At 41.9% G+C, this 18,959-nt stretch overlaps 1 protein-coding gene across 2 annotated transcripts in view; it reads right to left on the bottom strand.

Annotated features, from left to right (window-relative positions):
- Positions 1-18,959, bottom strand: part of LOC118077052 (cyclic AMP-dependent transcription factor ATF-7) — a 101,894-nt gene that overhangs the window by 58,335 nt on the left and 24,600 nt on the right. Inside the window, exon 2 of one of the 2 annotated variants that reach the window (XM_035100341.3) lies at positions 14,224-14,288. In XM_035100341.3, the coding sequence (XP_034956232.1) occupies positions 14,224-14,271 (48 nt within the window). In that variant the 5' untranslated portion in view covers positions 14,272-14,288. The remainder of the gene's footprint in view (positions 1-14,223; positions 14,289-18,959) is intronic. The other variant, XM_060272070.2, reaches the window with a different exon arrangement.

Raw genomic sequence — 18,959 nt, 5'->3', positions numbered from 1 at the left:
TGGTCTATGGGGAGGGGGGGTATAATTTGAGCAAAACTGGAGCGGGGGATTAGGGGGTGGGGTTTGTTGATTTTAGGAATTCAAACATTGGACTAAAAAATTCAAATTACTGACGTGTGTGCATGTACATGTTCAGAAGCATGTGCATGAAGAAGAAAGTGATTTCTGGGTTTAACATTTCTGTCTGGGTTAAAAGGTGCATCCCAGAAGACTGATGACCCCTGCTTATAGTGCACAGTTTCCATACCAAACTCAGAATTACAAATACAGTAGGCCTGCAACTTACGTTTCGGGGATTGCACCTAAAGCCAAAATCACATTGGGTTCAATGGCAGGAAGGATTGCCAAAGTCTTCTACCCATCCCTGACACTCACCCTCTTTTTAATTTAAAGACCCTCCCCCCAAGTGCATCAAGTTGAATAAGCACGAGTTAAATGTGTGTACGTTACGGGCTTACTGTATACATATTTAGAATGCAGCAAATCTAAGACATTCCAAAGTACTCTGAAATTGGGGGTAGAGACAGCAGTACTAAAGTTGGTGTTTGATTAAACACACAGATGGCAGTGCCTTGCCTAAGGAGCAATGCAAATCAAACACTCACTGTTTGATCTCCTTCAACTGAATATTTGCCCCAAGCCAGGGATAATCACTCATAAATACAAAACATTTGACTTCATGGCCTTTTTGTGGCTTCCAGCTTGATGAACAGCAGTCAGCTACATAATTCAAAGACATGAAAATGGTCACACTGAGGAATCTCACCGTCCCCCTACGCATTCTTGGTCTACTGTGCTTCAGAAAGCAAGTACCGGTAGTACAGCCACCTCAAACTGATGAGTAAATACAGGCAGACACACCACCACCTCAAAGATCTTTAGTGCCTTGGTTCCCCAAATATTCTTGACTAAGCTGGCTGACTGCTACTTCCATCGGCAGAAGCTCGAAATTGTTACTGTTCCATCCAAACAATAGTACAGTACCTCACTCTCCACCCCAGCTTTGTGACATTATTTTCAAATAAGTCTGCATGAAAACTGATTCAAACTTAATACAGAGGAACAGTGTGATACAGGTTTAGCTGGTTCTCAGAATATTGTATTCCCCTTGGGTTATCAGGCTCACAGTTTGGGATATCGCTTAATCTAGTGCAGGGGTCAGCAAACTTTTTCAGCAGGGTGCCGGTCCACTGTCCCTCAGACCTTGTGGGGGACCAGACTTTTTGGGGGGTGGTGGTGGTAAATGAACAAATTCCTATGCCCCACAAATAACCCAGAGATGCATTTTAAATAAAAGCACACATTCTACTCATGTAAAAACACCAGGCAGGCCCCACAAATATCCCAGAGATGCATTTTAAATAAAAGGTCACATTCCACTCATGTAAAAACACGCTGATTCCCGGACCGTCCGTGGGCTGAATTTAGAAGGCGATTGGGCCAGATCTGGCCCCCGGGCTCTAGTTTGCCTACCCATGATCTAGTGCAGCTATCGGTTTGTTGTTGTTTTTGCAAAACTGGCATTGATTTGTCATATTATGGTTGAAGAAGCCAGATCACAAGGCCTGAAGAGAAAGTGCATATTGTGTAAGATCGTCAGTTACTTGCTAGTCTGTGGAGTAGAGTAAAACTGTACCATTGCAGTAATCCTCAGAGCTAACCACAAACCACACATCAGCTCAAATCACTATTGCCAGGATACTCAAGAGCCTATAAAGAAAATACATGCAAGCACGCCTCCTTTTTACTAAAGGAGGCAATTTTATTAAACCACCGGCCATTAATACATTTAGATGAAAACACAAGTTGCCTGTCAAATTCTCACCACCAAGTCCTACTGAATGAACTTAGTGATCCTGAATATTAGGTGCTGAAGATGCACCACTTACGTATGGCACTTAAAATGTATTATTTTAGGACCCACCTTATTCCTATGATTGAAGTTGTTTTAAACTGTTTTTTTAACATTGTGTTTTAATTATTGTAACCTGTCCTAGGACCTTGGGGGTCAAGGGCAATTGATTAAGATTAATAATAACAACAATTATATTAATAAAAGGGCCCTGCTGATACAGGCCCAAGATACAGGCCCAAGATACAAAAATTTAAAAGGTGTGCCATCCAGAACCTTTGCACCAGGGAATGCTACATGGAAGTGCCTTCTGTGTAGAGCAGTGATTCACAGATTGAACTTATGCAACCACTTTGCAAAGAACCAGAGTAGAATTTTCGGCTTACTTGAGGAAACTGGAGGACTGAAGCTGATGGTTTAAGATTGTATATCAAACCTATTGCTTGCACAGATCTCTCAACATGGAAAATGTTTTCAACTGGGTGGCCATGTACCCTACCCTACCGAGGACAATCCTCTATTTGAAGGATGATTCAGTCAAAATGTAATCTAAATATAAAGAAGGGAGAATGGAAAGTGTTTTGAAGCTCTAACACCTGGACAGTAGACTGAACAGGTACCCAATCTTCTGGTCACAGTTTGCTCACTCTGTTGAGAAGCACTGTATTTCTATTTAACATGTGAAAGTTATTTCTTAAGCTGCATATTTTTCTCTGTATATCAGCATATGCAAATCTGTATCCTCTTTTTTTGGTCATACGTTTACTCTTTTTTTGGCGATGTGACAATGGCCACCCACTTTTTCCAAAAGGCAACAATGAGCAACCTGTTTTTTAACACTGCAGTGTGCAAGTTCCTCTCCACCTCCCCAGATCATGGCCTAAAGGTTTACATTTCATGACACCTCCAAAGCAGAATGTAATCAAATTGACTTATTTAGAAGAGGAAAGGAACTGGAGAGCTGTCCAGAGTAATTTTCATTTGACAGACAAGTGCTTGTGTTGATACAGCACAGCATGTGGGACTCAACTGGTTCTTAGGTCTGCAATGAATCCTCACAGTAAGAATGATTAAGCTTTCAGGTTACTGGAAGTGCTGCTATTAAACAATATTTAAGCCTTTCATTATATTTTAGAGCACAGAACACGTTATAATGCTCTTGTAGTTAAAGGTCTGTCAACATTTCCATTTTAGACCCTCATTTTTAAGAGGTTTATAATTTGGTAATAAAAATTCATTCTAGGCTGGAACTTGGCATACAGGAGCTCAGCCCAGGAGCTTTTTCTTTATTATCCAATTTGGTTTAAATTGGTTTGGCCATTTTTAAGTTATAGGCATGTTAAAAAATAAATGTTCACTGGCTTCAGATGACTTTTCAAACTTATTATTTAAAAATTAGCTCAGCATTCCCAGCTAAAAAGTGATCCCCTTTTGAGCAAAATACAAAAAGGGGGGGGAACCCTCTTTGTTGCTAATATGGAGTAATAACCCTTACTAGCAAGATGTTTGAAGTCTTAGGCATTAAGCCAGGGAGTTCTGTTACTATGGTTCCAGAATAAGTGTATTGTGCAACAAAATCCACATTCTAAAAACATAAAAAGAGCCTGCTGGATCAGATCAATGGCACGCCTGGTCCAGCTTCCTGTTCTCAATAGCCAACCAGATGCCTATGGCAACTCCACCAAGAAGGACCTGTGTGTGAGAGCACTCTGCCCTCCTGCACTTCCAGCAGCTGGTGTTCAGCGCATATTGCCTCTGACCATGGAGGAAGAGCAGAGCCATCGTGTCTAGTAGCCATTGATAGCCTTTACCTCCATGGATTTGTCTAATTCTGTTTTAAAGACACCCAAAATGATGGCCGTCACCGCCTCCCGTGGGAACATTCCATAGCTTAACTGTGCACTACAGTACATGAAAAAGTACTTTCTTTTGTCTGACCTGAATCTTCCCAACATTCAGCTTCTTTGGATGTCCATGAATTCTAGTGTTGTGAGAGAGGGAGAAAAACTTTTCTCTACCCATTTTCTCCACCCTATGTCTAATTTTATGTGTCTTTATTGTGTCTCCTCTTTTGATCCTGGGAATAATAGCACATCTCCAGGACTCAATCACTCTTGGGGCCCAGTATCACTATGAACAATTTTGCAGATGAGTCTGGCCCTTTTAAGGTTTCTAGCTTCCTGGAGCTGATGCCCTCTTTGACATACAGAGTGACACCACCTCCAGTATTTCCTTCCCTGTCCTTTCTATAGTTTTAGGATATAGATAATCGTGCCCAACTGGTACTCTCCATTCTACCAGGTTTCCATCATGACCACTCTACCAAAGGACTCCAGGTCTCCCTTCTTGGCTCAGTGGCTTCTAGCATTTGTGCACAAACTTTTATATTCAGTGTCTCTCTTTATGTTCCTTTGACACTTGTGCTTTGGCCTAGTTTTGGCATGTAGGGGCCTTGGTGATGGGCCAAAGCAAATCTATTTAGGCCACACTGATTTTTCCAACATGACAAAGATACATGTCTTTGGCCATTTTTCTATCAACCCTGTATTTGAACCATTAAAATGAGAGCAATGCAATTATCAGAACCGGCCCCCATGGTGTCTCTGCACAGCTGGTTCTCGTTTGCAGATTCTGGTTTTGCACCAGATGAGTCTTTCTGAGAAAGGAATGCCCCAGATGGGATACTGAAAATATTCTCTTACCAGTCATTAGCTGCCTCATCTCAGATGGTGGGGACAGCCTCTGGTCAATTATCTTAACATACACGAAGGTTGACGTGGGAATAGGCAGTTTTTCCAAGTGCCTATGCCTCAAGCTATGGCAATTTTAAAGTGCCAGAACTTTGAATTGTGCGTGGAAACAGATTGGCAATCACTGCCCTTCTCTACATAGGGTATTATGTGCCCAGTGCTTGATCCCAGCTAGTAGCCTGGAAGCTGTATTTGGATCAAACTGAAGCTTTCTGCCAGTCTTCAAAAAGACTTCATATATAAAACATACTGCAGGAGTCAATCCTGAATATTACCAGAACATGGGTAACGCCCCCAACCGAGAAATAGCACTCCATGCTGTAAATGCTACTTGAGAAACCCGCGGACTGCGAACCTAATGCTTTAGGGAAGGGATGAAGAGTTTCTTTTGGCTGGCGGACCAAATTCAATTGTGGCTAATTCTTTCTAGGCCATATTAGACAGGTGGGCAGGTTTGCTCACCTGCCAATTATGACATTAGTTGGATCTAACTCCCTGCCTGTGCTGCTGATTGTTCCTTTGCAAGCATGTGTCACTAATTTGGCCCGTGGGGTGGAGGTTTCCTTTGCTTTCTTTCCGGAGAGCGCAATCCTGTCTAAAAGAAGTGGAATACTACTTCCCAAAGGGGATAAATTGCCTGTTCACAGCACCTCCATATTGCCAGGATTATGTTTCTTTCTTTTTTTGGTCTCTCATCCGGCCCATTACCAACAGCAGTCACTGGCTCAGAACTTTCTCTCATTTTCACCTAAGCCAATTAAATAAAAGCTGGGTGTTATAAAAAATACTGGTGACACTTCCCTCTAAATCTCTGGATGATCTTATCCTGAAGTTTCATGTAGGTGCTAAAAGGTATGGGGGCAAGATAGAATCCTGCAAAATCCTTAAGATCTCCTGAACCCAGCTGGAGAATCCCTTCTCCCAATGTTATTGGGCATGAAGGGAGAGTATGTAGTTTGGCCTAACTGGTCCACATCCCCCATCCTGCAGTTATTTCATAAGACCAGGCAGTGCTGTTGTCTAAAAGCAGATCAAAAGGAATGGGGGAATGTAGGGAAGTATGGATCATCAGGAGAGGGATTCTGGCAAAGAGCTAACTATCACAAGAGTAAAATTCAAGGATTTAAAAGTTAAAGGGAGATGCTTCCCCTTCATACCGGTACTTACTTTTCTAGCAGACACATTCATCGTGCATTAGTTTGGATTGAGGCTGTGTGATCAACACTCAGTAACCAACTACCAACCCAGTTATCCAAGTGGAGGAAGGAAGAAACTACTCTCAACATGGATGCAGGGTTTTGTGTTCGAAAGCACCAGTGTACTTATATGAGATCTTTCTTACAATCATGTGATTTGCCACTAAAAAGCCAAAGAAAGCAAGGGCAGCCTGTCACTGGAAATCTTCTTGAAAGAAAGAGAGGGCACCTTCTCTCTTCCCCCCTCCCGCTTTCTAATACAAGAGCTTGTATAACAGGAATAATCTATATTGGTTTGTATTATACCAGCTATAAAACACACCTTGGTTTCAGTGCCATGTTTAACCAATCACAGAAGCCATTTGTTGGCTCGTATATTACAAAGCAATAGAGATTTAAGGGATAATGGTTATAGTAGCAGAGTATACAAAGCAATAAACTACTTTTGGAGGTTGGTTAAATGCCAAGTGGTGCTGAGGCTTCAGTGCCATAAACATTATTTCTATTATATGACAAGATAAGAGGATACAATAAAGCACAAAGAGGGGGAGTCATTTTCTGGTCTCATGCAGGTTCTGAGCTTTTGATTTCTTGGATGTTCTGCAGATGACACCCTTAGAAGCATAGGCTTAAGGGGAATAAATTCTCCAGGAGGTGGGTTTAAAAAGCAGACAATTGTTTGAGGAAATGGCTTGTATAAAAGTAGTGATGCGATCAGACTCTAAGTGGTGATTTGTGGTAAGTATTAAAAAGTGAAATGTTCCAATTTTTTTTCCTTGGTAGCTGTCTAAATTCTCTGCCTTTCAGAATACAGCCGGTGTTACTGCACAACTCATAAAAAAAACTATACTACAAGGCAGTTGTACTGGATAAAGCACACTAATGACAGCCTTCTATTTTAAATACTTTATAACACCATCTACAAATTTCATATGTTTGGGATTTTAAAAAGTGAGTGGAAAGAGAATTCATAGCATTAACATTGAGCTGCTATATTTTGTGACAGCCAGACGACAATTGAATTGCACCTTTCAGTTGAGTTGTGTGTTTTTTAAAAAAGCTACAAAAGGGAGGGTTGTTTTGTTTTTAGTTTTATGGTACTGCAACATGCTCAGTATTAACCAGTATGTCCTGTGGCAGATCTTGGGTATCTTATCTATTCAAGAGATATGGGTTGTGTGTACCCAGCTTAGGGTTGTACTGATGGCACAGATGTTGCACAAGCACCCTACTATGTGACCAGTTATATTTAATTTTGCTGGCCACTAAAATACACTAATCCAAAAAGCATCTACAAGCAGATGGTGGTGAGCTGAGCTGTGAACTGAACATGGGGTGCTTCGCCGTGAGCAAAAAACAAACTGATCCCACTCCATCTGCATCCCTGATGTGGCAATTTTATTGTGTGAAATGGCCATCAGCTCCTTTTTTCTACTGACGGCAATTTAATGTCTCTAAGACAGTTAATACAAGAGTGTATTTCAGTAGGTGTAATGAGAAGGTTGCATCATTATACATTTTTAAGTCAATACCTTTCTGCTTTAATGACATCGCTAAAGTTTATTGCTCACATTCAGCTCCACTGAGGATGTGTTTTATTATCTCAGAGTATTTTAAATAGCTTTAGAAGATTATTTTAAGTAGCCATTGGGGATGCCCAGTATCTCTGCCAACTATTTGGATCTATTTCACTTGACACTTTCGGCTAAAACGCAGAGCTGCTTCTTACAACAAGTTTCCTTAGCTGCATAGATATCACAGTATTGTCAAAATACATATGTTAACTGACACTTTCCTCTTCAAACTTTATGTACATGAAGCTTGCTATTACAGTCTGTACAGGCGCAGTTTTATTAGTCTTGTGTGCATAAAGTAAAACTTATGTAAATAACGGAACTTTATCCATTTGGTTGGATTACTATATTACTGTGAATATACAGAAATAAATAGCCTGGGGGAAAGGCATTTAAGCCCCCAATATAGCTATTTGGGTATGCTTTGATTGTATCTGTTTCTCTTGAATATCAGTATATCAATAAGCAGAATGTAGATTCTACAGTATATAATTGCAGGTATTATTTCAAACCTGTCAGCGTCTTCATATCTTTGTCATAGTTTTCTAAATATTCAATGAATTTACTTCAATCCTTTTGAAACCTCTGGTCTCTTTGGTCCCTTATCCTTCCGGTCATTTTTGCCAGTTCTGAATATTCCAATAATTTTGTTCTCCATTCTTCAGTTGTTGGTATGTCCGTTGATTTCCATTTTTAAGCTAACAAGATTCTGGCTGCAGTGGTGGCATATAGGAATAGTTTTTGGTCTTCTCTTTTGATCTCATTTCCTATCAACCCAAGTAAGCATGCTTTTGTTGAAACTTTAAGGAAAAAAGGAATCCAACATCGCTGGGAATACCCAGAAGGGATTTCCTTTTACTTTAAAAACAAGAGATTACTTTAGTGGGCGATCCAAAAATAGACAAATTTAGGAGAAGATACCCGAAAGAGTTTGGAGGCGAGGGTAAGGAGGAGGAAGGAGGCAGGGAGGGAGCTGTAGGAGGAGAAATATTATAAAGAGTTGGCAGAACAGTTAGTACCAGTGTTACAAGAGGTGATGAATGATATTTTCAGAAAAGGAAGGATCCCAAATTCGTGGAAAGAAGCCTACATTACCCTAATACCCAAACAAGAAGTGGATCCATTGAATGTAAAGAACTACCGTCCAATTATAAATTATTTGCGGACATTATGGCGAACAGACTAAAAAAGGTACTGAAAGAAATGATTCATAAAGACAAAGTCAAATGAGAGACAACCTAAGAACCATTGTAGATATAATTGAATATCTGGAAACAAGAATAGATAAACAAGCAGTATTGATATGTGTTGACGCCAAGAAAGCATTCGATAATGTATTGTGGCAGTTTATGAAGAAGAATTTGGAAAGTTTCGGGGTAGGTGAAAAGTTTTTGAAGGGGATCAATGCAATCTATTCGGAACAATTTGCAAAATTAATTGTTAATAATACACTGTCGGAAAGCTTTAACATAACAAAGGGCACCAGGCAGGGGTGCCCACTGTCGCCACTCCTTTTCATAACAGTCCTGGAAGTTCTGGCAAATAATCTGAGAGAGGTTAAGGAGATAAAAGGAATTAGAATTGGGGCGAAAGAAATAAAACTTAAAGCTTGATTTTGACACTGGAAGAACCACAAACCAGCATGGAAGTGATGTTGAAGGTGATAGAAGAGTTTGGAAGGTTGGCAGGTTTTAAATTAAACAAAGGGAAAACCAAGATGTTGGTCAAAAATATAGATAAAATATAGATAAAAAAGAAAGTGATCATCAAGGGTTTGAGACCCATTGGCTACCCGCACCTGGTTTAACCAGTCAGCCAAAGCCATTCCTGGGGTGTGGCCGCTGTTGCATGCTGACAGCTTCTAGGAGCTACAGGCGAGAGCTGACTGCAGGGTGGGGTCCAAAGGTGGGCAAACTATTTCAGGACCACGAGGTGTCCCCCACCAGAGGTACTACCCCTCCCCTAACCCTCTACACCCCAATATTTGACTAGATGGCCAAGTAGGAGGGCTTATAAGAGCTTCAAACTGGAATTGGAAGTCCGTTAAAAATAATCTTTAAATTAAAATATATCCATCTACAAAGGATTTCAGATGGTACATTCTAGGTGAAAACTGAAAGGTTTCAAAACTGTTCAGAGGGCAGCACTTTTTCTTTGCAACCATGAGGGCTAGACACATATACCCTAAAAAATTTAAAGCTAATGTGACTTAAGACTATATACAGTCTCAGGCATAGGAAGTTTTCGGTCTCCCTGCCTCCACTCCCTCTAAGAGACACATGCTTGTCAAGCAACCACTTTAGGGCAGTGGCTGGAATGGAAAGATTGTCACCTGTCCTCTTAGAAAAGAAACTAGATAAACGACCTTCAGCTGAATCTTTTTAAAAGAAGTATATGCAGCACATTTAGAACTCAGCTGTGTCACATCAAGCTTACTGCTGGGAAGTGATCATGTACAGAATCCAAAAATAACAGCCATTAAAGACCTAGCAACCAAAAACATGTTTACAGGCCCATTAAAAGCCCAGTAGCTTGGATTATAGGGTGGAGGGGATAGCAAGCTCATCAAAATCAGTTTTAGGTCACCGTCCCTTCATCACAACAGCACTTTTCAAAAAACAATAGAATGGAAGAAATTGGGTATCAAGTTAATTGGTGCCACAAATGCTGCAATAATGAATGAACATTTCATATTGTTAACGTGCTTTCAAGACAGAAGTGGAAAGGCTTCACAGCAATACTTTTCAGCTTGTAATTCAAATTTATTTCACTTGCTCTTATTTGCCCCTGATCTTCCCTGACCCCACCAAACACTTCAGTTACGAGAAGGGATGGTGGAGAATTTTGTTTGGTTCACATTTTTTCAGCATACTGATCCAATATGTAACTCCAATAACATATTGGGCGGTATTCTACTAACATATTCTAGCAATGTAAGGGTCTGCTCTTGAGTAATGGGTCTTCTCCACACACACACACACACACACACACACACACGACACATTGTGCCCTTCCTAAATCTGCACCAGAGGGTTGGGGGAACTCCTAGGACAGCTTGGGGCATGGAGAGGTGAAGAAGATTCCATTGAACAAGCAGAAATCCTTGAACTGATGGAATGATTGCCTTGGTGCTACGCTAGATTTGATCCAATTATTCTGCGGATTCAGCACACCTTCAAGTTTTGTGATACTGTTCTCTGCTTTAAAAAAAATAAAATACCAAAATGTGTAAAAACTGTACTTTTTATCAAAGAATTGTTGTCTTTTAGAGGAAAGTATACAGTATTTAAAGATGTGTACTTGTTGAGAGAGGGACATGGGTGGTGCTGTGATCTAAACCACTGAGCCTGGGGCTTGCCGATCGGAAGGTTGGCGGTTTGAATCCCCGCGACAGGGTGAGCTCCCGTTGCTCGGTCCCAGCTCCTGCCAACCTAGCAGTTTGAAAGCATGCCAAAAAGTGCAAGTAGATAAATAGGTACCGCTCCGGCGGGAAGGTATACGGTGTTTCCGTGCGCTGCTCTGGTTTCGCCAGAAGCGACTTAGTCATGCTGGCCACATGACCCAGAAAAACTGTCTGCGGACAAACGCCAACTCCCTCGGCCTGTAAAGCAAGATGAGTGCAGCAACCCCAGAGTGATTCTCAACTAGACTTAACTGTCAGGGGTCCTTAATCTTTTACTTGGTGAGAGAATACGTATTTAAATAAGTTCTTAAATAGAAATTTTCATACATGTGTTTTTTAGAAAATCAGATTAACACGGACTTAGGGGTTTATGAACATACGTGACATTAACACATGGAATTGTTATAGACACTGGGAACAGACTGATCTATCCAAGAGTTGAAGGCAGCAATGCTTTTGAATGCCAGTTGCTGGAAACCACTGGAGGGCTCCTGTGCTCGAAATCCTGCTTGTGGGTTTCTCACAGGCATCTGGTTGGCAACTGTAAGAACAGGCTGCTGGATTAGATGGGCCATTGGCCTGATCCAGCAGGCTGGTTTTACGTAAGAACCACTAAGTATATAGGAGGGTGTACTTTTTAGCGTCTACAAACTACAAACCAAGATTTCATTTCATTATGTCACATTATAAGCTGAAGATATTCTGTTCCTCTCAGTCTACATAAAAAGCATATTCAGAGTCATCCTTCCTACTGGGGCTGACTGGCGCGTTGTGCCAGGGCGCAGGCCTCTCAGGGGCGCCCCAGCGAGTGGGGGAGCTGCGCGGCCCACGTGGAGGCAAGGCCAGGGCGCGCTGCAGAAAGAGCCCTACCACTCCCAAGCCCAGGCGGGGCGGTGGCGGTGGGTGCAGTGCCCGAAAGGGTTCCTTTCAGTGCACTGTTCCCCAACCACGCCCCCTTGCAACAGCAGGCTTGCTAGCCACCGTTCCAATGGCAAAAAATTACAAGAACTCGGGCCAGAAAGGATAATTTCAAAAATTCTTCACAAAGTTTTATTCAGGATAACTTCCAGTGAACATCAACACCAGGACAAGGCCCTGTTTCGATGATTCTTCATCAGCGAGGTTTCTCAGGTCTAAGTGTACCAAGAAAGCAAACATACTTGGTACACTTAGACCTGAGAAACCTCGCTGATGAAGAATCATCGAAACAGGGCCTTGTTCTGGTGTTGATGTTCACTGGAAGTTATCCTGAATAAAACTTTGTGAAGAATTTTTGAAATTATCCTTTCTGGCCCGAGTTCTTGTAATTTTTTGTTTACTTCTGAACTCACCAAGAACTCCAATTTCTACCGTTCCAATGGCGCCTAGCAAGCCGGAGGGGGCGCTGGTGGGATTTTGCACCACGGCGCAGGATACCCTTAAGACGGCCCTGAGCATATTGATGGATGTGATGAAACCATTCCATCTTTCAAAGTATTATGTACATTCCTGAGCCCCATCCCATTTGCATCATATTATGCAAAATAAATTAGTTCCCAATTGGAGAAAATAAAAGGGTGTGCATTAATTGTATGAGAAGGATTTTCTTTTTTTCCTTTTGAAAGAAAGGCAGAAGGAAAAGAAAAGGGGCAAATTCAAGACATAGTTTCTCTAAATGTAGGCAGATAAACCCACCTTTGAGCACACCATTCTGAAGGCTGATAGAAAGCTCACTGAAGAAGATCCCCACATCAGATTAAAAAGAAAAAAATTATGTCGGCAAGTACAAGGAACATGCAGTGGGCGACAGCAGTGAGCACTGACTGGTCACATCTCTCTGACATACAGACAACTGCATGGTCTTGACATGCGTATAATATGTATGTCTTTACATATGTATATCTCCGCTACCACTCACAGAATCACAGAGTTGGAAGGGACACGAGGGTAATGAAATGCATGAATCTTGTGTCCAATGTGGGGCTCAAACCCACAACCCTGAGATTATGCTCTATTGAACATATACAATAGACATGCTAGCTACAACCTTGCAAAGAGAAAGAGGCTACTCCATAAAGCCACAGTAATAACTGTTTACTGTATTAGTTAAGGCTTAGTACACTTCCAGTCACTCAGTTTCTTAGGCTGGAGTGTGTCCTTGAGCTGTGATAATGCCGTTTGCTTACCTGGACTGTTATGTGTAAAAGCCTTCAACTTTGGCATGGCTGGAATGTAACCTCCCTTTTAAAGACAAGAGTCACACCCACTGCTCTGCCCCCCCTACACTTTTGCCTCTTTAGCATGTGGCCCCCACTGAGTAGTTCTGCTCTCCTTGAATACACCAGAGAAATAACAACTTCAAAAGGCTCTCCTTAAAAACCTATCGCACTCTCGCCACTAATGAGGTAGGGAGACTGTGTGCAGGACAGTGAGAGCGAGTTTGGGTTCCCAATGCCCACTTTAGCCATGCTTACTGCTGGCACGAGGCCTTTGCAGGTTTAGCCAACAGTGAATGTGCCCCTTGGACCAAAGAAAAGTCTGACCCAGCACTTCAAAGTGTAATACAGCAAATACAGATTACAGGGTGACCAGTTCGTGAAAATGCTGAAGTGTGCCACATTGGTGCAGCCTTCTCCGTGGCACCAGTGTGGAAAACAGAATCCTGGCAAACCTAATGCAACCCTGGGAGCTGGATGCTTTTGCAGAATGCTTCTGTAGTCATGACTGGCTGGAATGTTTTGCAGAACGAAAATGGTCAGTGAATATGACTTTGCAGAGGGGAAAAGAAAAAGGGTTCATTGGACCTTTTTGTTTTGTTAAAGGGAAGAGAAAGTGTATTAATGAAGATTTGGAATGAGTGAGTCATTGGGGTGCTCCAATCTTCCGCCAATTGCTTTCATCAGTCACAGGTAAAGTATACCATGCTACCTGTATGAATAAAACGTCAAAGCTGCTACACATTTTATTACATACATGTATACTGCATGAAGACTTCATTATCTGATATGTGTCAAACCAGCATAATTGTTTTGCTACCATGCTAGTAGCCCAATCCAACACATACCGGTACGTTTAATAAACAGATACATTATAAACTGCTTTTCAAAAATATCCTAAAGTAGCTAGCAAATTAGATTGTGTGTTTTCTTTTTCAGGCTTATTTGACCAAAGAAAATAACATTAACCGGAGATCAGAATAGGGTTTTTCCTTTCCAGGCTCCATGGATATTATTGGGGATGTTGGTGGGTATACCAAAAGAACACCAATAAGGCAAAAAAGCCAGGCAAATTTCATTACTTTGGAGCCCTTGCACTTGCTCGTAACTTGGATTTACGCACTGCAAATCCTCCGATCTGATTACCTCCAGTGATCACGTAAAACACTGGCTTTAAACTCTTTGCCTTAGTGATAAAACAGCCACTTTGATTCACAACGATACACTCGTAATAAAGTATACTGTAAACGTACCTGTCCGCAGCCCGGGGCATTGCACACAAATGGCCTGTCGTCTCCCATATTTTTTCACAGCTGAGCTACACAAGACACACACAAAAAAGCAAGGGGCAGGGAAGAGGAGAGAGAGAAAAATAATTAAATAAAGTGAATATCACCAATTATATCACACTTTTCAGGAATACTGTTCATCTGCAGTAATAAAAGAGGGGGGGGAGTATTCAAGTTGGGCCATTGCTTTAAGGAGCAGGGAACACCAAGAAAATTCCCAGGGCTACTGTCCATTCTATTGTTGGCAAGCAAGGGTGACTACAAAGAAACAGGTTCTATATTGCACCTTGAGTTGAAGTCCTACAAACAGGACCTCCTGCAAGCACAACTCCATTCTGCCAAACAAAAAGGATGGGAGGTGGCAATGGGAGAGTAGAGGGTTGTGGGAGTTAGCTATTCCAAGTTTTTCCTGGAGAGATCTAGCCCAAAAATATGCCTATACAGGATTCACACACATTTCCCACACCCTAAAAGTCCCACAACACACTTAGACCAGACCATTTGGATACATTTCATGAATGGACTTGATCTCTCAAAAAGCACTATTCACATACACACGAATATTCCAGTAGCCAATTTACCAAAGAAATCCAGGCATTCATCCCATTTGGGAAGGGGGGATGTCATTTAGCTGTCACAGAAAGATTCAATGGTCCGGGCAACAGAAAAGGTGTGGAAACCAAAACAGAGAGAACTGTTTAATCACTCTTCCATTTCATCCCCTCCATGTTTGTTTTGCAGGTCCCAGCCCCTAATTCTGATTTGCTGGATGAAGAGGGTTTTTTTTTTAACGCCATACACTTTTTGATCATCCTTATTCTTGATTCCACTATTCTTGATGTATCACAAAAAGAGGGGCACTTTTCTAAAGAGGCTCTACAAACAGACATGTGCAACTAAGTAACAAGGAGATAAATCCAAGGCCTCTTGATGCACAGGCAATATATTCAGTGGGAGAGAGCAAGAAATTGTAATTAATTAAGGGATTTTAGGAACGGCACTCCATTTTACAAGGCCATAATCTGGCTCCCTGGTGGATAAACTACAAGACTGATGGCAAGAGTAGTTTGTCACCGACAAAAGCGGAGGATAACAAAGCATCCGTCCTGTTATGCTGTAAGTGGAGCGATTCTTATTAATAAAAAAGAAAGAGTAAATAAAAAATACCTTACCATGTAAATTCTAGAAATTATGGTTCCATCCCCCATTGTTTTTTAATAGCAGGATTTAAAAAGCTGTAATAAAGCAAACTTTATCCCTTCAGGGAATTTGCTACCCTGACATATTGCAGCTGTTTACATTTCTTCCAATCATCTCCAAATGCAAGTTGAGCAGCTAGCAGTCTGTCAGAAGCTGACAAATATTAGCCACTGAGGCATAATTGCAGCCATTGTGGAATTAAAATGTATTCAGAAACTCAAGTTCTCCTAAGTCTGCTTCACATATGCAAATTCCATGTCTAGACTGCCAGTGTGTATCCAGTTAGCTGCAAGGTGGATTAGATGCACCTTTATAGATGACTTCCTGGTTTCCTCTAAATTACAATTCCCTGCAACATCTGAACTGGTAAACTGTGGTTTGAGCAATCCCTCCAATTAAGGATCAAACCGTGATTTACAATTCTGTTTTGGAGGATCATTCAAAACTACAGCTTACAAGTTTGAACACCACAGCAAACTGGGATTTGCAATGTAATGACTGAATGATGATGATGATGATGATACTAATAATTCAGTATTTACACCCCACCCATCTGGCCACATACACGCCCATGGGCTCTGAGCTGTCAGGAGCGAGACCTTGGGGTTATAGTAGGGAACTCGAGGAAGATGTCAACCCAGTGTGCAGCAAATTCCATGCTAGGGTTCATTAGGAAAAGAAATGAAAATGCTACTTGGTAACTCCTGCAGGAAGTTTGCCAATAAAACTGAAAATAAAACTGCTGACATGATAATGCTGTTACACAAATTTATGGTGTGACTGCATTTGGAATACTGTGTACAGTTCTGGTCGCCTCACCTCAAAAAGGATACTGTGTAGTTGGAACAGGTAACCAAAACAGTCAACCAAAATGTTCAAGGGGATGGATTGACCCTCTTATGAAGACAGGTTGTAGCACCTTGGATTTATTTTTTTTAGTTCAGATAAAAAGTGAGTAAGAAGGAACTTGATAGAAGTTTATAAAATTATGCGTGGCATGGAGAAAGCAGATAGAGGAAATTTTTGTTCCTCTCTCGTAACATTAGAACTCGTGGACATCCAATTAAGTTGAAATGTTAAGGTTCAGGATAGAAAAAAGAAAGCACTTCTTCATGCAGCTGATAGTTGAACTATGGAACTCGCTCCCACAGGAGGCAGTGATGGCCACTAACCCAGATGGCTGTAAAAAAGGATTAGAAAAACTCAGGGAGGAAAGGGCTATCAATGGCTGCTGGCCATGATAGCTATTGCTCAGCCTCCACAGTTGAAGGCTGTCGTGTTTATGAATGCCAGTTGGTGGAAACCATATGAGGAGAGAGTGCTCTTGTGTTCCCTGTTGGTCTGTCACAGGCACCAGGTTGGCAAATGTGAGAATGGACAATTGGCCTGATTCAGCAGGCCTTTTTTTAAAGTTCTTTTGTGAAGTATTTAAGTTGCCAGTTGTTAAATATGGAGGGTTGGGGAAGAGACCCCCTAGAAGGTAATGGTTTTAGTGCCTCTGCTATTTTATAAAATAAGAGTTCTACTCTGGCAAGCAAAGCACACACAGTCTCATTAGCAGCATGCTTCTGCTACTAAAAGCGTAGAATGACCCTATCCCCTTAATTTTAAACCTAACCTTAACCTGAACTTAGTACAGCAGTGTCGTGTGCCTCCAATATGAAGGAAGTGTTTATCAAAGGTATAGCTCTTTAGGTATAACTCTTCTGATGCTAGTGCAGAGCCAATGTTCATAAGTCATAGGGTTTAAGAAGGGCTGTGGGATTGTTCAAGTTGCCCAATGTGTTTTTCAAAAAATGTGTATTATATTCCCCTTGTTTTGCAAGCCCTTAGGGCACCTGGATTTTCAAAGGTTTTACATGACAACACATGCCCCTGTGTAAAAGGGAAAAAACTCAAGAGTGGTTTCGAAACATCACACAGTATGTGCTGCCCTGAAAACATGCAGTCACTAGTGCATTTAGATTATAGCATTTACCGTATATATCTCATACATCGGCAACCTCTGGCCCATGGGCGGATACGGCCCACAGAGGCTGTTTATCCGGCCCACAAGCCGCCTGGTCACCAAACCACCCGCTTGGCAAGTCCCCCGTGTGCTGTGCTAAACCGGCGCAGTGCGGCGTGGGGACTCGCCGAGCAGTGCTGGAAATGGTGCCGGCGCCTGTGTTGAAAACCGCTTCTGCGCATGTCCGGCCCATGTCCGGCCCACGGACGATAGTCTGTGCAAATGCTCTGGCCCATGGCCGGAAAACGTTGCCAACGCCTGATACCGGTATATCTGGTAGTGTCTGAAAAGGGAGGCTTGTAGGACCCTGAGTAGCAGTGATGCATGCATCTTGCAAACTTAAGAGTGCTTCAAAAAGGAGTTTAGATACATTCCTGGCAGTTGAGGGGATTAGTGGCTTCTAGTCATGATAGTCATGTACCATAGTCCTTTCAGTGCTGGAGGCAGTTTGCCTCTAAATACCAGTTCCTAGGAATCACAGGTGAATAGAGTGCTGTGGCACTCATGTGCTGCTCGTCAGCTTTTCATAGGCATCTGCTTGGCCACTGAGAGCAGGATGCTGGACCGGATGGGCCTTTGACACAATCCTTCAAGGCTCTCCTTACACTTTCGTGCATGTCCCAATCTGGCAAACTTCCTGCAGGAGTTACCAAGTAGCATTTTGTTGAAGGTACTTTGTAACATCAAAAGCTTCTTCTTATGGAGGGAGGAAGCGAGCATCTGATTACATCCATACTCTGTTTATGGGCTCCTTTCCCAAGACCATCACACATGGCTCTGGAATGAATGCAAGTACTGGAACCACATGACCCAACAATGTTAAGTCTTGCATCCTTGAGGCAGAAAAACTATCCACATTTCAGTCTGCCTCCTCAAAAGAACTCTTCTATTGGCTGTTGGCTTTTTAGCAAAGCTGTCAACTTAAGTTCTCTCTCTCTCTCTCTCTCTCTCTCTCTCTCTCTCTCTCTCTCTCTCTCTCTCTCTCTCTCTCTCACACACACACACACACACACCACTCCTCTCTCATTTAGAAGTTTCATATGCTAAACTTATGAAACATGACCTTTATACGCTCATTTGAGCATGCAGTCAGATTGTATCAAATTTAATCTGATCAAATTGCTTCAATGAAGTCTAATTTTAGTAAAAGACAAGACAAGACTATGACTACAGTCATACCTCTGGTTGCGTCTGCTTCAGGTTGCATATTTTCAGGTTAAGTACATGGTGGACCTGGAAGTGTTTACTTCTGGGTTCCACCGCGCACGCATGCGCAGAAGCATTCTGTGCACTTTTCCCGCATGTGCAGAAGTGCTCTATCGGCACTTTATGCATGTGCGGAAGCGCCACTCCATATACATACTTTTCGGGGTGAGAACGGCACCCCGGAACGGATCAGGTACATATCCAGAGGTACCACTGAATATACGGTACTTGGGAATATAATGTCTTTGCTCCTGCACCAAACAGGTTTGTTTGTTTTATTGCTTTC

This window comes from Zootoca vivipara, chromosome 2 (genome assembly GCF_965207765.1).
Source record: "Zootoca vivipara chromosome 2, rZooViv2.hap1.1, whole genome shotgun sequence".
NCBI classification, from domain to species: Eukaryota; Metazoa; Chordata; class Lepidosauria; order Squamata; family Lacertidae; genus Zootoca; species Zootoca vivipara.
Note: the sequence above shows the minus strand (reverse complement) of the source record. Positions and strands in the feature narration are given on the sequence as shown.